This window comes from Drosophila erecta, unplaced genomic scaffold, assembly GCF_003286155.1.
Source record: "Drosophila erecta strain 14021-0224.00,06,07 unplaced genomic scaffold, DereRS2 tig00000021-arrow-pilon, whole genome shotgun sequence".
NCBI classification, from domain to species: Eukaryota; Metazoa; Arthropoda; class Insecta; order Diptera; family Drosophilidae; genus Drosophila; species Drosophila erecta.
Window position 1 is genome coordinate 6,422,038 of NW_020825198.1, and position 22,501 is coordinate 6,444,538.

The 22,501-nt window shown below is 39.4% G+C and overlaps 1 protein-coding gene across 11 annotated transcripts in view; it reads left to right on the forward strand.

Annotated features, from left to right (window-relative positions):
* LOC6546256 (cyclin-dependent kinase 14) overlaps nucleotides 1-22,501 on the forward strand; it is a 96,705-nt gene that overhangs the window by 29,635 nt on the left and 44,569 nt on the right. For 4 of the 11 annotated variants that reach the window (XM_026978059.1, XM_026978061.1, XM_026978060.1 and 1 more), the window contains exon 3: nucleotides 9,338-9,415. In XM_026978059.1, coding sequence (XP_026833860.1) covers nucleotides 9,338-9,415 — 78 coding nt within the window. Of the gene's footprint in view, nucleotides 1-36; nucleotides 195-1,764; nucleotides 1,887-2,304; nucleotides 2,648-9,337; nucleotides 9,416-22,501 lie in introns of those variants that run through there. The other 7 variants (XM_026978063.1, XM_026978068.1, XM_001971732.3 and 4 more) reach the window with 5 other exon arrangements.

The window sequence follows — 22,501 nt, forward strand, 5'->3', positions numbered from 1 at the left end:
CCGCTGCGATGTTGCTGCTGTGCTGCTTTGTGTTTCTGCTGTGCCGGCGATGTTGCTGTTGTGTTTTTAGTTCACAATCGAACGTTCGCAGCGGCTGACGTTTCGCTCTCGCTCGCTCCCACTGTTCGCGTCTCTTTCGCGCGCCGTCCGCCGCTCTCTTTCACTCCGCCAGTGGCTTTCAAACTGCAGATATTGTACGTCACATTGCTGCTGCTGGCTTTTTTTTATTTTGAATTTTTGTCGCAGCCTCATAAATCACAGCTTAAATAACCAGCGAGCAACACCAACAATAGGGTCGCAATAAATATAATAATCATATTTAATAATTTGTGTACCCTTATTGTGGCTGTTGTTGTGTGCAGCTTATTTATTTATTTGCCTCGTGTGTGTGTTTTGTGTTTGTTTATTTGAATTGTTTGCTATTTGAGCAGCCGGAGCCGCGAAGTGCGCACCCCAACGAAATGCGGTCTCTAGTTTCAATTAGAAGTCCGAGTTCGGGTCCTATTCAGCCCCTTAACCCCCCACAGCACCCTGCCCCTGCTTAACCCCTTGGGAACACAGCTCCCCCACATTTATTTGAATTCCGCTTATTTGCGAGGCTTTGCACGGGTTGAAGTGCGTTCAGCTGCGAAAAGGAAACCAAAACTGAAGGTTACTTTTGAGGCAGAGCAGTTTATTATTATTGCTATCTTCGGGTGTTTTTTCTTCTTTTTGGCAATTACGATTCGCGCAGTTAAACGAGGTCCAATTCATAATAAACTCAAATACAGTGGTACATTGAAAGGAAATAATGAAATAGCCAAAGCACGACCGAATATCAATTAGCACTGCCATTAAATGTGCTAATGGTTTATTACCACTAAATATTTGATTAAAACATCTGATATTTTGTATGGAAGCTAAATATTTTATACCTTTAAATATTCCATCATAAAGACTTAAAAAGGTTGTACTATATATTCAGCATAGGCTACCACTGTACCAAAAGTAAATATGTATCATAATTCGTTCGAGTTCAAGGCGGTGCGTGACTTTGAAGTGTAAACATTTGGCGGCAATGCGAGATAATCGTGATAATGAACTTGTGTCCGTGTCTGCAGAAGCTGAATGAAAAATGCCAAGAGGGTGCAAAGAGATCAGAAAAAGGCCTATTGAAGATAGTCACACAGACTCAGATAAAGCATCTGAGAAGATTCCTGTAAATCATCAGTCGAGGTGCAGCTTTGATTTCCATCCGCTGACTCAAGATATTTTACCCACTTTCGAGCAATTTGCATGCATCACCGGAAAGTGTGACGCAAATGCTTGCGGTGGCAGTGGCTGTCAAACTGCTGAGCTCGAGCTGCAGTCTGATTTGATCTCCTAACGAGATTTGCCTTTGACCCAGCTAAGCCAAGAACCCCTATCCTCTGATTGTGCCACCCCCTTTTGAGTCGCGACCTGCCCTCACCCTTAAATCGTAAATCATGCAATATTCCGTATACGCCGTGTAAGACAGGACCCTTTCAACCCCCTTTAAGAGCGCTTTTTCCTCGCAGCGCATCTCTCTCTCGCTCTTAGGTTCCACAAGCCGCCTTGTTCTCTGCGAAAGAGAGCGCTACTCTATGGCACGAGCCAAACACCAGGCACCACCCACCACCCACCGCCCACTGGTGGTCGCCCTTGCGCTACTTTTACCGCCTCTTCTTCTTGCACGCCAGGCGTAACGTAAAAACGCTGACGTCGCCGTCGCAGTCGCTGCCGTTCCGCAGTCGACGTCCTTTGTCCCGTTTCTCGTTGACCTCATTTCGTGTGCGAATCTCAAAGCGGCAGGTTGTGCGTCCCGGCAAAAATATCCCGAAAATAACACCCTACAAATTGCGAGACTTTCCGACTAAAAAAAGAGTGTAAAACACATTTGATTTCCGATTTTTAAGCATCACTGTGATGGTTTTGCAATTATAAGCTGTATTTCTTTTCATTTCGTATGATTTGTGTAGCAGAAAAACTAATAATAACGTGTACTGCGGTTATATGATTTGCATTATTTATAGATGCTGATTTCAAAGTGAAACTTTGCTAATTAAATATTGTAAAAATGCGACTTTGCTGCCACTGTTTAGGCGCTTTTTGTAATATTTTTTATAATATTTAGCTGAACGTGCAGCCACTTAAAAGGGATAAAAATCAACAACCACCCCTAACAAACAACCACCGTAGAAAAAGTCGAAGCCCGCAACAAAAATTGTCTTTCGAGCGGCAAACTTTTTCTGCGGCTCTTGTTGTTGTCTGTGGTCGCTAGATTTATTGTTGTTTTGTCTGCAGATAAAATTTGACCTCGTTTACTTGCAACTTCGGCGTCGCCGTCTGATAAACAAAAAAAAACAACAGAAAAAAGAATTGATAAACCCATACATTTTATTCGAGAGTGTGTGCTGTGTTTGGAGCTTATATATCACCATCGGATTTGTGACCCAGTGAAATTTTTGTAGTACCCAGTGAAACCAAAGATATGTGTGCCATAAACGAGAGTGTTATGCCAACTACCTAATCAATTAAATAACATTGAAATAAACTTACCTGTGCGCCCGAAATTCGTCTTAAAGCAGCAACATGGCCGAATTAATCAGTCAGCCCACTAAAATTAACAACAATAATTTTGGTGCCGGTGCGTATATACACATCATAAATAATCCACATAACATGACTGTATCTTTTTGTTTGATCACTGATCAGTAGAGCGCACATGAAATTCCTCTGTTGTAGATACTTGAGTTTCCCGCCCCAGAGGAATCGATCGAGCATAAACAAAAAGCTGATTGTTCACATTTTTTATAAATTATTTATATTGATTCGCCGTTAATTGGCATTTGTTATGGTTTCTCGGTTTATTTTTACTTAAGCGGAATTCGCAGTGTAATAAAAGCGTTTGTTTATTTTGTGATGAACTTTAAAAAATCAACAAATTCCTCGAGTTCCGAAACGCTTAAGCAGATAACGGATATCTTTAGCATGAGTAAAATATGATGAATTTGAATAGCCAACATTTTTTGAAAATTATTCATTTGTCCAGTGATTTGTTAATAAATGTTGTGTCGTATAGCAAGTTTTCAGTATATCAATATCCTTACATATTCTTCGGGGTACTCTCAATAATTTATTTGTATTTTGTTCTTCGTGCATTCGCATATATTGGCAGAATAAAAAAGAATTCCCCATAAATTCAACTCTTGATTTAAATTCCAGAACACACACAGAAGTCTGCAACTTCCTGCCGTTCATCCTTTTCACTCATATACACTTGAAAATCTGAAAAAAAACACCCATATACATATTTGTGTATATATTTTTTTTGGTTTGCTGCAGTTGCCTTAAAAAAGCAAATATATAAGTGCATACTTAAAATATGCACAAAAGCCCCGTTTAAAATGCAAAACAAATACGGAGAGAAGAATGACAGGCATCAAAGTAAATTTTATTAAAATTAAGCGTAAACATTTTGACACAAGCCCGGCAGAAATGAAAAAGAAGAGTTATATAAATGCAACTGCCAGAAACAGAACTGCATTTAATTGAAAAATTGTGCAATCCACATCTTGCTGTCCTCTCTTTCACCCAGCTATCTCCCTCTCTTTCTCGGGAACCCGTTTGAAAAGCAACTTCTCCCTCCTCAATTGATATTAATTTGACTTGAATTGAACTTTATTTTTGTTTATTAGAGAACATTGAACTCAAGACGATTGCCACTAACACACCACAGACATCACGGCCCGAGGCAAATCGAAATCATTTATTTAATCAGACATTATGGTTTACGGACAGCGATAAGCCGCAACCTCCAAAATCCCCTTTATCTGGAAAGCAAACATGAAACAAAAGCATCCGAAACTCATTATGGTATATCGGTTTCTATCTCCGTCTGATTTATTAGTGCAACTAGCTTAGATAGTGGCCAACTAGTTTTGGTGTTGCTTTTGGGCTAAATACAATTTAATTATTTCCCAAGTCGCTTTCAGTTGTCTAATTATGAATGCCGCCTTTACATCGTCGAATACAATGTCAAATTGATTTCATTTTGAGGCTAGCGACCGATGGCTAAATCAATTAGAGAGTTACAGCAGCTTAGATTTATGCTCAATATTGAAATCCGAGTACGAACAAAATAACAGTGTGAAATAATTTTAATTTAAATTCAACATCTGTCAATGAATCAGCAGCATAAGCAAAAATGAATATCTAAAATGAAAAACACAACTAGAGTTAAAGGCATTAAAGGTTTTTGTCTGGAAATAGGAACTCCTGTCTGATATCTAGTCTTTAAACCTGTTTTCTAAAGCTCTCATTTGTTTCCCTATCGTAATAAAACCCAACCCATTTTTTCTTATCAGCACATGTTTCTCTTTCAATCAAATATTAATGTTTTTGTAAAGTAGGCCATACATGCAATTAACTTTTGACAGCTTTTTCTATTTATAATTGAAGATGAATTAATGTCAGATTTTAATGATATGTGTAAAATATAGTGAAACTTTAATGCTTTATTTATTTGCTTGTGAAAATATATTTTTATGTTTTCATAAAATCCGTCGGAAACTTAAAGTTTTCCATCTCTCTCCTTACTTTGTATAAATTGATTTTCATTTTAATTAAACTCGGATTTGGCAGGTCTCCATTTTCTGCCAAGTTTCGTGGTTTTTGGCAAGTTTCAGATGAACGATTCGTGAACACGCAACTCCAGTCAAAAAGCTGCTGCTGCCGTGTGCAAAAACTATTAAAACAGGTGGCCAATACACTCACCCAAATATATGTGTAGCTTTTCATTACGAAAACATGCAACTGGTTGACTAATTTCCTACCCAGTTTTCTTATCCATCACGCCCCATCTTTCGAGGAAACTCTCCCTTTCTCCAACTTTAATTTGATTAGATTTGATGGGCTGGCGATAAAAAATAGTTCTATATGGTAATAAAATTTATGCTTGCCCTCGGGCGTGCATGAATATTTCAAAAAACTAAATAATCCCGCTTTTCGAGGGCGTAGTTTTGATGGTTTTTTAATTTTATTATTTGCCTGGTGAATAAATGATGCGTGTTTTATAGCGACGCTGATGGATGGGGCTGCCAAAGGCGTAGAAAGCTTGGCCAGCAAGGGTTAATGGCACCCAGATATTAGAAATAGTCGGAATTTATGTTTGCGTGAAATTAAACATTTAAATACTATTAATGCGTAAAGCAATTTAACTATTTTTTAATCTATCATTTTGGTAAGCTCATATTTATGTGTTTTTATATAAATATTTGTTATTTATTGTTCATGTTTTAATTGATTCTGCCTGGCTTAGAGGTATTTTAATTAGCCGAAACCTTACGGGCTTTGAAAATTCCATTTTCCACATTTAATTAGTTATACACGCATTTTAATTAAACGGAGACCTTGCAACTCCTTCTTCTGCATATAAATGAACCGCAAACAAATAAAGTTTCTACTAAAATTTGTTTGCCCAGCAAATTTAATATTGATAAAAGTTCGAATACGATTTGCCCAGTTCAGTGAGCTTACGAACTGAGGGAAAGAGTGGAAATCCATTGAATCTGTGCATTTGCCACATTTTTTTTTGCTTTCCCACTTGTCACGTGTCTGTTTTTCTTTTTTTTGGCCATTTCTCACCTATTTTGGGCAATGCATTTTTTTTGCTGCCTGGAAGTTTGTGGCGGCAAAAAATGTCCGCGTCATTTATAAGCCATTTACTCATCGAGCATTCCTGGCCTTTCAGTTCCGTCAGCTGTCGCTACTGCATTTTACTCGAGTCTCCCTCTATTTTTAGAGGCTTTTCGCGGCATTCTCCAAAAGAGCAAAACTCTCGCAATTAGTCAGCTGCTTGTCGCCGAAAAGTGTCAAAATATTTTTGCCAGCAACAGCTCTTCTTATTTTCCTTATTTTCTTTTCGTTGTCATTTTTTTACTCAGTATTCTATTTTCCCTTGCATTGAATCAGAGAATGTGTGCAAGTTGGCTAAAAGCCAGGGGATGGAGAACAAGGGGAAGGCTATATAACTACAGTTGTGTAAATAATGGTATTACTTTCTTGAATGTTATACTCATTGAATTCTAAATCATTCTATATTGTAAACAACTGTTTTCGTTTCTGCTTTACAATGTCATACAACTTCCTTATGTATAAGTAAATAAATTCATCAATTTGTAACATGACTGCTATTATTTTGCACACATCTGTGGGATGAGCTGCCGTGTGTCTTGGCCAAAATGTCACGTATACGTCGTGTGGCCTGCCACAGAATCTGCTTCGCCTCCTTCACGATTTTCACGCCTGTCTCGCGCTTTTCCACTTCTCCTCGCCGGCTAGCTGTGCTTTTCCTTTTGTTTTGCTCGACTGTGGGTAATTACGTCATTAACAAGAAATTTGGAATGTGCTCGTCATATCATTTTCTTTTTGGCTTGTGTCAACTGTTTGGCTGCTGTTTTTTCTTTTCGATGGGGTAATTGCCGGTCTGCTTTTGGGGTAATGAATGCTTTTCGAAAGGAGGCACTTTGTTAGGGGCTAAATACGAGCAGGTTATTTGCACAGATTGTGAACTATTAGCAACATTAATTGCATTAATTTAACTTTGCATATATTTTCTGGAAATTGGATTTCGTAAAAAAAAATGCGATTTTCTTGAAATATTTACATAGTCTATGCAGCTAAGTGGCATTTCTTTCATTGTTTGATTATCACAAGTATTTCACTTAAAATGCTCTCATAATTATATTTATAGAGCCCTTTTACGATTACACCCAATCATGCTAATAGAAATACACCTATTATTTATAGGACTATCTTGGGTATCGTTTGATATAGAAGTTCCAAGTAAATATAATTATCCTAATAGGGGATCGCTATCCAATCCCCGAGTTGCGCCCATCAATTTCCATATTTCATTGGCAAGTCAATAGAACTCCCTTCTTGAGCGAACTACCTTTTGCATTTTTGATTATTTATTTTGCCTGTTTTCTGTGTCTCCTCGTTATTGGTTCCCTAATTAGATGTCACAGACATTAACGAACATTTCCAGGAGTGACTGTTCAGTTCTCAGTGCCCTTCCTATTTTTGCTTGTGGCACGCCTGACTGGCCACGCCCCCCAGCCAGTAGATAACCTAGGCGGATGGGCGGATGGCCTCCAGGCTATTGAACCCACTCAATGCCACTCAACTCTACCTGTCTGCGTATATCGGCGCTATATCGCTCGCCTTTGATCTGGAACTTGGTTGCCCACAATTTGTAGTCGTCGTCGTCGTCTGGAGTTGACATTGATTTTGATTGCCAACTTTGATGTTTGCATATGCAACTCATTATTGCAGTGCCACTTTGTCATTGCAACTTTATCGCAGAGAGAAAACTTTGGCGCCACGCATTTAATTAAATAAGTTTTGTGTTAACAACTGCTTTTCTTTTTCGGGCGGCAGCTCTTGCAATATTGACAACAATTTATCAAAAACTATTAAGGCTGGCGCCATTTTATGCAAATCACTGTGCACAGTGAGTGCCATTTATATGCAATCGCCTGGTTTGGTGTGTCTGGCTCTGTCAACCGGCATTAGCATCAGCATCACCATCATAATCATATTTCCAGCTCACTTATGTAGACAACACCAAGAACAGCAGAACTATATAGCGCTCTTTGTTGGGGATGCACAGAAAGAAAATTTGTAAGAAACTGGAGAAATCGGACGATGTGCAGAAGACATAAAATTGATTAAAGGACAACCCAAAAGCAGCCTGTTTTAATTAATCTGCTTTTGTTAATATAGTTCGATTTAAAACCTTCTTATGCTCAAATAGGTAGTTAGTTAGGTTTCTCCCTGTTTCCCAGTTCTTTGTTGTCAAATCACCTCCCCCTTTTTAAGCCCTCGGGTTATGTTTTTGAATAGCCATTTTAGAAGTCAACAACAGCTTATAGTTATGACTCCAATGGCCCCCATAATTGAGTTGCAGTTGGTGGAAAATGGTAGGGGGGTACTTGGGGCCTTATGCAAAGCACTCCATGGCCATAAATTGCTCGGGCTTGAGTTGCTTCTTGCATTGTTTAAGCCAAATTGCTTTCGACAACAAGCCAAACTATACTCAAGGGGTTCGAACAAGAAGTTATCTCAACACTCCAGCATGCACTTTATCGCCTGATTTAGCTTGGCTCACATATGCCTGAATAAATAACAAGAAACACATTTTATATATGGCCAGCGAGAGATACACTTTTAAGCTATTTTCCGTATGCAATTGTCGAAGTCGCCTTTATTCTCGGACAAAACTGGTTTCCATCTAGTTATTTGACACTGTGGGCAGCCGGGGAAAGAGCGGATATTTATTGAATGTAGGGGCTTTGTGGAGGTCGTTTTGGAGTGGTCATCTCAATCAGTGTCATTGCAGCGGCTTAAAAGTTGTGAAGAGTTTGACAAATGATTGTTCAAGTGGCAATTTCCTTATGGGGATGGTGGTAATACAGTAGAAGCTGACGGATAATCGGGAAGTTTAAGTGTAAATAAGAACTAGGAAATTTGAATAGTTGTTGATGTAGGTGTTAGATAACAAAGCTATTTATATTTATTACTTTGTGAGTAACCACACAATTTTATTACTGAACACAGATCAATATTTATCTATTACCACTTTGCAATATAGTTGCTGACCCACTTGCTTTATTTATACCAGCCACAAAATATTCTCATTTTTATGCGTTCTAATAATAGCGAAAAAACACAAATCGAAATCATTAATGCAATCAGCAAACCAGGAAAACCAGACACGCCTCCCATTGAAAACCCATTGAAGTAAGGCAACAAATACCAATTTTCATGCCTCACTGAACATTCAAATAAGCGCTTTTTGCTAAATGTTATTATTTGATCATTTCGACAAACAACAGAATTAAAAAGAAAACTTAATTATACTGCTGAGTTATGGAGGGGAACGAGAGTTTCCCCCTCGAACACCAAAATAAACTGAGAAATGCATTTTCTATTTTCGGCCGAATATTTTGGTTCGTGTAAAATTTGTTGATTATTCATTTGGGGAAATGCAGTCCCCACGATTTTCCATCTCTGGGGTCACCCTGTTTATTATGTGAGACCACGCTCGGCTGATTTATGTTCATTTCGTATATAACAACGAAATCCGCGTTTTGTTTCCCCTGTTTGTTTGTTTTGAAGTTTTCCCAATGTATATATAGAAAACAGACAACTTGATTGGAGCCATCATTATGCAATCACCGAATGTCACTTAATAAATCTCTCACATTTCAGCGCAATTAAGTGATTTGTGTGCGTAAATTTATTTATGTATATTTTTTCCATTTATTCGCAGGCGTCACAATGCGCGAGAAAAAGGGAGGAGCTCTTCAAAAACTCAAGAAGAGGCTTTCGCACAGCTTCGGCAGATTAAGTGAGTAGAAATTATTAATATGTACCCACAGTTCTAAGAGAAAACTGTAGTTAACAATTATTTCTACCTTGATTTGTCTATAATGCCGGGAAAACTCTCAATGAGTTGAGTCACTCTGTGAGTTGTGCTTCCATGTGGGTGCAGTATCTTTCAAACAATAGTTAGTTATGGTAATGCAATAATCCATAGATAAATTTATGTATATGTGCATTGATGCAATCCAAGTTGCGGCTTCAGAAAAACTTGTTTAAATCAAGCGGGCGTTGCTGAAAATGTCAAAAGGAAAAGTATATGTATTGAAGCAATAAGAATTTATTATTATTATTATTGAAACTTTGATGACTGTTTAAATCAAAGTTTCAATAATATTTTACGTTTATTTTAAAGCAAAATTTAAATATTTTCAATGATATTTAATTCAGCTTAAATGGCTCTTCAGTTGAACCATAGACTGCTCCTTGTAATACCTGTAACTATAGCACTAAAAACTGATTCCGCTTCAATTTTCCCATTCAAAACATGAAGTTTTTTCCCAGCTGTTAAAAATTCAAAACATTTCCTGCTCCAAAGAACCGAACTTCAATCAAGTTACCCACAAAAAAAAGGGAACCATCAACTCATTCCATCTCGAATTTTTGCATTTATACCAACAAAAACTGAACTTCTTTTATTGTGTCCTTCAGCTTTTTCTGACCGAAAACACTTTCCAAATAAAACAAAAAACAATAGTGCAATTTTTAGTTAAAAAACTTTGATGCAAAAAACTTTGCGAGACCGCAACAGATACAAATATAAAACGCAACGGAACGCAAAAATAAATGCAAAACGAATTCGCATTTTCAGACAGAAACTTATCGATTTCTGCGTTGGCATGGTGGGAAAAGCTTTTAATGGTCTAAAAACGCATTTTGATGGGTTGTCAGTTTAGCTTTTTTTCGTTGGGTTAATTGAATGCACTCCTTGCCCAGCAAATGCAATTTGACAGACAAAAGGGCCGGAAATATGCCAAAAACTTCGGAAAGTGTAAACATATTTTGATGAATTACTTGATCGAATGTGTGTGGAGTGGTGTACCCGTATAATCTTTGGATTTCATAAAATTCGCCATGCATTTTTGATGGTTTATTTAGGCATGACATGGAAACCCGTATAGTTTGCACCACGTTGACTCACTGAAAAACCCGTTTCGGTCGCTTGATTTTGCGGCATGCGGCTAATTGTCTTTCAACGCCCACGCAAACGGTTTCATTTTCGGTTTTTGTTTAGCTTTTTTTGCCTTCATTTTTTGTTCCAGAAACTAGTTCGGCGAACAGCTGCTTTTCTTCCCATAATCGGAGCGATTTTGTGTGTTTTGCAAGCTAGTCAGGGGCGTAGTCAAAGAAACAGCGGCGCCAAATGTAAAATATAGTTTGATTGCCACACGTAAGCCCCTGACCATCTGACTAATGGTCTTGATTGGCTGGAAATCCAACCGTATTTGGCTTGAGTATTTAATTGACATTTTGTGTCGGGGCTTTTGTTTTGAAATACCCAATATATGGCCTTAATTGGACTCATATGTTGGTAAATAAATCGTTTCAGATTTCGTGGAAAAGTAGACTTACACAAAATAATTGCTGAACCAGGAAATAGTGAAATTTAAACAACCATGTATTTTGAATTCTTATTGAAGTGTAATAATTATTTCACCAAGTGATTTCCTTTCATCAATTCAGCAGAATGAATTCCATTCTGAATTTTGTTCTCCTTTACAACATTTCAACTCATGTTCAGTGAGCAATTTTACTATTTCATTTCGATGAAGAATGAAGTTTGCAACGCATTTTCTCCACCGCACCCAATATGTCAGTGTTTTCTCCTCGGAATTGCAGCACCCCCGTCAACAATTGGGCAATCCTTCAAGCGGAAACAATTTCAAATGCATCTTGAGCTTGCATTGAAACAATTTCTCACGATTTTGCCATTTGGGAGCTTCTGTTTCGCCTCGGCTCATAAATGTTGCATTAACCAAAAAAAAAAAAAAAAAAACCAAAAACATCTGGTTAAGTTGGCTTTATTTCAGCTGCAGTTTAAATGTTTTCTTGCATTATTGAGAAGTTGTGTGCAGCAGCTGGTTGATGCAACTAAAAAGGGGGTACAAATAAAACCAAGGAATGTCACTCGAGTTGCAAGTTGTCTGCCAAGGCCATTACAACAAACCCACTAACTGTAGTTGCTAGTTGCTGGACTTGTCTTGGTTGTTTGTCAGCGAACTGATACTTGCAACTTAACTATCGTTAATTGCCCCACGAGCTGCCGCTTGTGTTGCCTCGTTTTAATTATACCCAGCTCTGTGTCTGTAACTCACTGTGGCTCCTTCTAAACTGCTTCATTCGCCTGTCATAAAAGTTATGAAGTTATAAGACGTTGCACAAGAAATTAAGTACCTACACGCTAAACAATTAAACTAGACTTCCGTTGAAGAGCAGTCAAGTTATATTGCCCTCAATAAAGTAAAAGAAAATAAAACCAATAGTGGCTTCCTGTTTATTTTAGTACGATCTAAACAATTTATGTAGGAACTGAGATGAAGTTTTTACTGTTTATATGGTATAACACTCACTTGAACTTTTTTACCAGTGCAGCTTATAGTTACAGCTTTTCCTCTTCATAGATCACAATTGCACAGACCGGAATGCCATACATACATATGTACATCTTAAAGTATGTTTACTTGCAACGATCGAGATTTCTTTGTGATCTTTCTGCTCTTTGAGCTGGGCATGATTCATTGGATTCATCTTTCCTGAGTTCGTGCTCTTTGTTGATGTCTGTAAAGTGGTTTAACGATAAAAAATATGTTTGCAGCTGTATTTTCTTGGTTGAGATACAGGGATTAAATGTAATAAAATGAAAAAAATACAATTTGACAAGGACAACCACTTAAATCTAGCTAACTCGGCTTAGATAAAGCTACAAACACCTCTCAGCTGAAGTGAAAAATCCTCAGCTTATTTAACCAACAATTGTGACACTTATTCCTCCTCCCTCTTCCTCTCCTAAGAACTAGAGGATAACTTTACTCGACTGAAGTGATATTCTTCAGATAACTCGAGGCTCCTTTGCTGCTTTTTGGTGTAAATATTTTATGGCGTCGAATGTCCGACTTTGACACTTGGTTGTCGGCTATATCGTCGTCATTGCATCATCATCATCATCATCATCATCATCGTCACCGTCACCGTCGACTCTATTTCTTTGTGCCAGTGATACAGTTCTGTACACTGTTTCACCTCGCTCTTTACCATGTTTTTCTCGTTTTTGCAGGCTTGTCATAATCCTTTCTGATAGCATTTTATGTCACAAGCCACGGCCAAACACACTCGACGTTGTCTATGCCTTTAACCCTTGACTGGTGTCCGTCTATCTGGCTGCCAGTCGCAGCCACTTGATAACTTTACACTTGAGCTCACTGTGGCTGCTATTTTCAGACCTACTCAATGGCAAAGAAAAAGAGAAAAATGAAAAAAAAAAAAAACAGAGAAAAATGTATATAAAAGAATCAGCAGCCGAAGACGAAGCGCGATAAGCAGCTAATGGTCGCCGACTGTTGATGCTTCCTCCACCGACTCGCTTTTATCTCCCGGAACTCCACACTCGCCATCTATTTGCTATCTCCCCCACTCCCTCCCAGGTCTATTCAATGCCCTCAGACCGACTAAACTGGACCCTGCCCGCATGTGAGCTGCTGATACAGTGATAACTGCTTTGAGTGGATCTATAGTTCGCTCTGCGAATGATGCGTGGCGTGGGTGGACTTTACAGAAATGCGGGTCCTAAGCCTTTAACTGATTTGTAAGCGGATTTTATGCGATTAAAAATCTATTTGCAACTATTAAGTATTACTATCTCATAGCACTGGAGTTTATCTTACTATAAATAAGTGCGTAGCCTGTCTTAAACTAGACTGGTTGGTATTGAAACTGCGAGTGCTGGGCAGTCTTCTTGCCTCCAGTAATCACTGTACCATCGCAGTCCATTCAAGTGCCACTGAGCAGATTCCGCTATCAGAACACGCATCGTTTCTCGCTTTTCGTCTCGCTTTCCCATCGCCTTTCAGCATTGTATTTACGCTCTGATTTGTGAAGAGCAAGAAACGCTACAGATGCCATCGGCCCCGCCCACTGACCAACGCCTACATCCTCCCGACCACTTTCCGCCCCAACTTATCTGAAGATTTGAAGTACGTACATATATGTGGACAAATCCGCTTTGGGTGGCCCGTTTAATATGTCATGTCATTGATATGAAACCCTCTTTCACTTGCTTTCAGTTTTATTTTCCGGCATATGAGCTGATCTCCGCGACGGCCACACGTCGTATGAGTAATCACGCACATGACCTTTCGCTCGCTTAAGCACATTTAATGCAGTTCCCCCCACCCCCACCGTCACCCTCACACTCACTGAATGTTGCACTATTAAATAAGTTATATGAGAAAATACTCATACAAGTTGCCAGCGCAAAATCCATAAACCGGAAGATTTTTTTACGCCCTTAGCGCGTTGAAAAGAAATTTATGCGGGTATTTTCTGTGTTTTATTGCACGAATTTCTGAATTTCTGAGTAATTCAGTGAGGCCTCTCCCGTGGAGGGTTTTCCTCGATTTTTCCGTGCTTATGTTTGTGACATTGATGAGTGGCACTGGGCACTGAACTGTGTTTGGGGTTAATGGTTAAACATTGCGAAGGGGTTAAAGGTTTCGAGAAAAATATGGAAATTAATATATTCGTACATATTTTGTATGAAATATTTAAATACATATTACTCAATTTAATGACAAAACATTAAGTAGGTAATAAAAGCATATGAAACATGAACTAGAAGCACTTGAAATCACCGAATTGCATTACATCATTTGGTTTGTTCTACTTCTGTCAGTTATGTGTGTTTATCTTTTTTCACCGATTCCCAAACACATTTTCCAATTTCAAACAGCTTAACCCCTTGGGACACCGTGCTCGGGATTATTCTGCATTTTCGCCGACTATCATTGACTGTCCATAAACATTTTCCCCACCCCAGTTCCATTTTATTATTTTACTCTCTGCCGGTGACAGGCGTTTCGTACATGTTCGATAATTTGTTTTTAAACGGCTCATTGTTGCTGGTGTTGCTGCTGTTTCGACTCTCGTCGAATGGGCCCATTACAGGTACATGTGTTGTCTGGAGCTGAAGAAAAAACCAAATCTTTTTTTATATGCCAGGCCAAGCGTCAACGTTGCCTGGCAAACGTGCCCTGAATGCGAGCAGGTTTTTTTTTATTTTTGCTTTATTTCCTTTGGAGGCTCACCGCCCATAATAAAAGTATTTTAAGTGAAATTCACAACCTTCCGACGTAAATCGTAAAAATTCTGTTTTCAACGAGGCTTTTACTATTTTCGTTGTTTGGTTTCTTTGGCGGTTGTGCCACTGGTCTGCTGTTTGGCAACGCGGGTAGAATTCAATTAGGCTGAAATAGTTTGGAAGTCAATGTGCAATTAGCTGCAGAGAAAAAAATGTTTGCCTAGTAAAAAAAGTAATATTTTGCTTGCTATATAAACTGATGATATGATTATGAAAAATGCTATAGAGTGCTATAGCAATATTTATCAGTGTAACTGGGAAGATTGCCGCCAACTCGTCTGGGACTCATTTTGTACACTCCTGTACAACTTTATTTCTGGCATCTTTAGCTTGTTCTTCACTCGTTCAATGACTCTAATTCTGCAGTGAATGTCAAGGGATCCTCCCTTCGCCGCTCCGTTCTTTTGCCATCTCTTAATGCAGTTTTCAATTTGCCATTTCTGCTGATGCTGTGTTCGTGCCTTTGTTTATTGTTTATCTATGCCGTTGCATTTTTTCTCCCTGTTGTATTGTTTATTTTCGGTGGCTTACGCTGACGTCAAACAACGTTCACGACATTTGCGATCGGAAGACTCGTCTAACACGTCTTCCACTACGGGTTTCCCTTTCCGATTATTATGTTTTTTGCATGCAAAGTGCAATGCCAACAGCAGCAAAAACAAAAAAAAAAACCAGAAGCCGTAGCTTCAGCGATAAACACAGCCAGACTAGACACCGCATAAACAAGGAAAATACCAAAAATTGGTTGGGGGTGGCCACAAAAGGCTTTTTGCATTTTAATAGAAATGTTCTGGCGTCTTGCGCGCCGACGAAGACTCAAGCTCAACTGATGTCCCTTATTGTGGGTGTGTGTAGATGGTACACTACATTGCTTATGGGTACGTTGCATTTGAAATAAAACAAAAGGAACTTATTGGAAACCGTATTCATAAGCTTCTGTGCAAGGTATTTAATATAAACTTTAGTAGAAAAGAACAAGAAACTGCTTTCAATCTATAATTTAAGCCACACCTGTGCGAGCTTACGGCTTCTAAAGAACTGCCTCTCTCCGCGCTTCTCACACTGTCTAGCTAACCTTTCAGCCACATTATATGAACCTCTTCGCAAAATTATTCCCACTTTAATCAGAAATCATTGAATTCAATGCTCGGTTGGCACAGAGCATTTTGCAAATTTCTATGCCACGCTATGCTACATAGCCCCACCGCAAACCCCTTTTCATGTGCTCATCATCGTTTGTTGTCTGACTTTTAGCCATTTGTGGTGGCGCGGGCCTTAACCCATGCTCTCCGCTGTTTAGTGGCGCGTGACTTTGAAAATCTGCTTTCACATATAGATTTCCATTCCGTGGCATAACTCACAGACTTATGCCTGTCAATGCAATGCAGACACAGTGCAGACCGACAAAATAACAAAATATTATGCTACGTGATTTGGTCGGCGTTTGGCTCGATTCCCGATTCCCGATTCCCGATTCGCGATTCCTGATTTCTGATTGCATTTCTGCAATTGTGAAATATTTCTGCCGCATTGATTGCGTGGGCGAATAAAGCTGGATATGGAAATGTGGAGTTGAGGGGATCGAGAGACCAGGGGCTGTTCTCCAAATTGGTTGCCATTTGGTTGTTGCTCCGTGAAATCCACTTGAGCGCTGGCTGCTTGAGTTGGGGACGTCGACGCCCACTTGCTGCCACAAAAAGCGTAAACATTTAATTTCCATGTGCCACGGGGAGCGAAACAAATGCAAAATAAACCAAGTGTTAAATATTTGACATGGGGCACATGACAACAGGAGCAAGATTGCAGAGGAGTGGCCGCCACTCACGTCTAGAATTTCTTCTTCAGCCTAAGGCTGGCAACTTTGCTGCATTTCCTGACAGCTCCGACTGTCGGCATTTACCCCACAAATCTAGCCAAAAAGGCCCACCCAGTTGTACAGTGGTCCAGAAATAAGGATAACTAATTTGATCCAACGCAATACATTGCATTTTTCATATAAGAATAAATAATCATCCAAAACGACGCCTCTCTCTGCGCTTCTCAAAAAGTTGAGCTAGTAGAAATCACTCATTCAATTTCTTTTAAGATAAAGTCTGTTAAGCTTAAGAAATCTAACCATTTTAGTTCCAGTTTGCATATCTTGAAAGCACTGTGCTCTTATGGCCGTGTCATGTGCTTCGCTAATGACTTTTGCTCGCTGGGCAGGTCGCCTCCTCGTCATCAAGGGGCTTTCCCGGTCTTCAGGAAAATGTCAGTGTCGGCGTCCTCGCACTTCATTATTTTGAGTTTCCCAGCGCTCTCACTCTGCCATAATTTCTCCTTTCTTTTCACTTAAACTGGTTCAAGGTGTTGACTCTGTGCATGTGTGCTCACAACAAATGTGGCACCTGCATATCGAGGTAATGGCTTCCGTGTACTCTTCCTTCCATCAACCTTCAGCCCAACGCGCCCATGTATTCCCCCCTTTTCGTTTATTGTCTGTCATGTGGCCGTAAAATGATTTCCTTCTTAGCCAGAATTTTCTGCGAGCTCTCGCCCTGGAAATTCTTTTCCATATCTTTGCTCTTGACACTCTTGACTCGGCTGCACAGTTTCGCAGGCACAGTTTTAATTACAGTTTTGCTGAAACTGATCCAGACGGCAGTAGACATTCCTCTAGACATTCGTATTCTGTTCATTGTTCCAGTTTGTTGTTTGGTCTGCCGCTCAGCCCCGCCCACAATTTACAGCTTTTGGCTATTGTCTCGCTTGTTAGGGTCTGGCCGGCATTTTTCTTTTATTTCCCTTTATATTTATATGTATATATATGTATTTGTTCCTTTTTCACATATTATTGTGTGTTTCCTCTGGTGGAAATGTTTGCTTGGCTGGCTGCCTGGCTCAAGAAGAGCAAAACATACACATGGAGTGGGAAAAGCTGCTCAAAAAGTCGAGAGTGGTGGGTAATAATAAACCACGAAAGGCGCATACCAAGCGTCTACAATTACCGTTGTACATATAAATCTTGAGTGGGGGAAAACACAAAATACAGTGCAGGAAAGGCAGAGAAACATATTCCAATAAATTTTTAGAAGAACCCAGGAACCCAGGAAAATTGAAAATTATTTTGCATTCTATTTTACATTTACTCTGACCATCGGTCAGTTGTTTTCTAACGAGAAACTGTTTGATGCTTTCGCAGGAAAGTTGCGAACAATTCTAATTCAAATGTACTACCCATTTGTGCAGAAAGAGCAAAAAACGCCGTTCTCTGCGTCCCTCAATAACTTAAGTTAATTTACTACGCATTTTTGTAGCAGCTCATTTGCCTGATGTTTAAAAAGAAACTAATCTGAACTAAATACATTTGTGTGAGAGAAGCCAAAGTGATTTTCAATTAGTAAACCTGAGCCCAACCATGACTCAACTTTCCTTTAAAGCAACTACTTCAATTAGCAACATGTCTGAGTGTTCTGGGAAAAAGTTATCGTTTCCATTAGCAGGAACTTCATGGGTTTATTTACAAGTAAATAAACAAATGATTGCATGCAAATGAAGTGCACTGCGTTGGTGATCAAAAGACTGAGGCCTTGCAGTTAAATCCCCCAGGAATCGCTGAGGAATATATATACATATACAAAAATTTGTCTTCGCCCTGAGATTTCTGTGAGGACTGCATATCGATGAAGTCGAGCGGAGAAGTCATCACGTCGATGCTGATGACAAACCAGATGGCGGTGGCAAATATTGACAATGGCCCAACAACCAGGGGCAAAAACTCTCTTCTGAGGTTAACCAACCCGACCGCCACCGCCAAGCACTTGACTGACTTTTGTTGCAAATTATTATTTGTATTTTTATTATTATTATTATTGTTGTTGATTCTCCTCCATCTCCAACTCAAACTCCAACTCCATCTGCGGCTCCATCTCACGGCTGCCGCTCAATTTGCATTTGGCCAGGTGGAGAAGCGGTGGCACAGGACTTGCATTTCAATGACAATATTTCCTTTCGCCATCTTCCGATTGCCTCGAGTCCAATGCTCTCCGGTCGCCAGAGATGTCCAGCGATATGGGAATTACATATTCAATTTAATTCGTTATAGGTAAGGAAGTATGAAATGGGTTTATGCACACAATGTGATGTGATTATATTTTTTAATGTGACTTTAATGGCTGCCAAGCGCTTGATTTAATAGTATTGTAGTTAAAAGGGGTAGATTAACCATGACTAAATGGCTTACCATAAATTACATTTTTTCAGGGTGGTGTAGTTTTAGTTATAGAAATACAGAAAGAAATATAGAAAGAAATACTACTAGAAATCAAACTACAAAACTATTTCATGTGCCGTTGATATCATTTGCCAACTCGCTCATCTCTGGCTGGCAATTTGCCTTTGGTTAGTTGCTTGGCTGGCGTTTCATTTTGATTTGATTACATTAGTTGCAAGAGTCCCAAGCTCCGCTTTCCACCTCAGGGATATCCATTTTAAAGTTCATTTACCCACCTCATCTCGTCCTGCCTTTTGGCCTCCGGTCGAATGGCTACACTTCCGTCTTAGTTAGCCAAGTGCGGGGATTTCTAGTTCGTTTGTCATTCAGACTCCTCCGGTTTCTCGTTTTTCCCATCCATCCGCAGTTTGAAAAAGTTGATTTGCTTCTTGGACAAGTTTCCTCATTTCTAGTACAATTTTTTGTGTGCTGCACTTGTTTTGGCTTTTACAGGAAATTTGCAAGTCATAAACAAGTTTTTCCTTTTTATTTTACTTGTGTGTGTGCTCCTCTTGGATTACTTCCCTTTTTGGGCATCTTTTTTAGGTTTTTGTTTTAGGGCGCCGCAACGAAGTCGTAAATTTGGAAATTACTTGAAAAAAGTTCTATCCACTTTCGGGCTTATTAAAAACTGAAGTTCGTTGCGGAAATAGTTGCTGGCCAAATGATAAATAATTCTTGAACTTCGGCTTCTCTATAACTTGACAATGTGCGAATTTGGAGGCATTAAAAGTTTGCAATTGAAATCCTAAGGAAAGAGATCATACGTTACATATTTTATTAGATGTTTCAGAATCTAAGCCGTGATTTACACAGATTGCCAAACTTTCCAACCTAATCGATTTTTTCTTTTTCATTCGTCGCTTGGTATTTCCGTGTGTGCCGTAACTCATTTGACTGAAAGCATTTCGGTGTTTCGCCAGTTATTCTCGAATGTCCTTGAGTGTTGCCACAAAAAAGTGTAAAACAAAGGAACCAGACAAGCCAAAGCGAAAAGTTGTTATAGCCATCAATCAAAGTTGGTCAAAAAAAAAGAAGAGAGGTGAGGAGTTCTAGTGGGCCAACATCTTGTTTCCTTCGCCTGCAGAAGAGGCGGCATATCGTTCAATGTCATCAGGACAGGTGTTGTCAGTGGGTTAAATTGAAGGTGTCCAAAGTTGGGACGCAAACATTTGTTGTGGCTGAAATTAGCATATGAGTCATACTCTGGCTGGCTTCGTTTGCCAGGCCATTAATAATAAACAGTACAAAAAACATTTGGGCGCTCTAGCAAATATCACTTAAAAATTATTATAAAAGTGCACTGAGTTCTTAGTATTTAAAACTATATATAAATTTTACACAAATCTAGATTTTAAATGACTCATAGAACAAGTTCTTCACAAGGTGACAAGTTTCTACCATTTTTCCTGAACATTAAATAAGTTTAACTGTCCTGTCGGCTGTGTTTTTTTCCAGGTGTGTAACGACAATTTGAGGGCTTGTTTTGCTGGCAATTAGCGGAGAAGTGCCGGAGCAAGCGAGTCCTGGCAATCGTCCTTTCCTGGCCACTCGTAAATTGTCATTCGCAAACATTGCACATACGCTCAGTTGAACCTTACAGTTGGATCTGTTCAGCTTCTGTTCTTTTCTGGCGTGCTGATTTTCAGTTTTCCCTACGATTTTTTTATTTGCAGCCCATTTTCGAGTTGACAATTTGAATAAAAGCCTGGATGGGTGTGCAGTGAGCATGTGCTCTTTGCTACCAACTCTGGCGATTTGTGTTTGTGTCTGCCTCGTCTGATGCATTGTCAGGACACAATATTTATGGCACTTTGACTAGCTCTAATGGATTGCAGACGGGGCTTTAACTACTTAAGTCTGGACTTATTAAACTGGCTTAGCTTTAATAGCCTAACCGTTTTGAGAAGAGCATATATGTATCTTCGGTGCTTTGTGAATTTACGAACTCTATAAGAAAGATTTTAGAAATCATTTTCTTTCGAGATTTTAACTAGTTTCTATCCCATAACTCACAAACTAAATAGAGCTTCCTCCCTTTTCCACTTGACATGTTGGCTTGCCTTAAGCTTTTCCATTAGAGCACTGCAACTTGTGTATTTTCATAATTTTCTTTTCGTTTGCTTTTCATCTTTTCATTGCGTTCGCTGCAATGCAAGCACACACATTTCTGAGCTCGTTATGCACAAGAAAAATACGAAGGAGGAAAACTTGATTTGTCAACTTCTTCGCCCAACAATGCCTGGTCTTTTTTGCAGTCCGTGTGTTTTGTATCTTAAGCCAAACAATGTCAACATTTTTGCCTGACATTTTGCCAACGAATTTTCCTTACTATTTTCCCCCATGAATTTTCTTTATCATTTTGTTCATTTGTATGACATAACTGGAATGTTTTCGCTGTCATATGATAATAGTTTCTTTGCCTTGAAGTTATTTCAATGAGCGTGGGAATTTCGATTTGTTGCGGCATGTGGCATGTTCTGTGTGTGTCCTGGAAACCTGTAATTGAATTGCTGGAAATTATCGATTGTCTGGGTTGCGTCGTAAAACCCTTACATTTGGCCTCTGCCCTTTACACTTTGCATTTTAAAGCGAATCTCTGGGAGAATCTTGTCTAACCCGCATGTAACTGTCAACTTTGCTCGGGGGCAACTTTGCCTTTGGCCTTCAAGGTGCCTCTTCAGCCAAAAGCCTCCCCCCAGTTTTCTCACCCACCCTTTTGTCTCTCGTAGAGGAAAACTTTTGTCAAACGACTTTCGCATGCATTTTTAATGCAAAGGCCAGCTAGAAACGGGAAAAAAAGTTGAGGCAAACAAGTTTAAACTAACTGCCTGGGTTGGTTTTTTGTGGGGTTGCAGGTGAGTGGGCGAGAAGTGGGTGTTAAGTGGGTGATTCGGGGTGGCTTCATATTCGCTGACGCAATGCGACAGCAGCAAAGTGAACAAAAAAAAAAATAATGGAAGAATGGGTTACACATGCCCGACCAAAGCAAACCCTTCGCTTTTCCGTTGACCAGCGGCCAAAAAAAAGCTGTACGCCGGGAAATTGAATTACTTTGCTTGTGCACACGCCCACTTTCCACACCTCCTACCGTTTTTTGTCCCCCATTCAAACTCACATGCGCAAAATAATCGTTTCCGCTTGACTTTACCCCAATTATGTCAAATCAAATTGTTCACTCTCAGGCCACCGGAAAATGCAATGCAAAGAATAAACGCTTAACCCTTCAATGACCCCACAAAATGTGACCGAAAATCAAGAAGATTTCCAATCAAAATAACTCCCAGCGGGCAGGAATCAATAGGGCTGCTTTTTGAAATGCTCAACCTTTGGTTTATAACTAATTGCTGGCACATGAAAAAATCAAAGTTACGAAAATCCAGCTTAATATCTGAAAATATAATAGGAGATTAAACGAATTCTGTTATTCAGTGAGCTTTGTACATTTC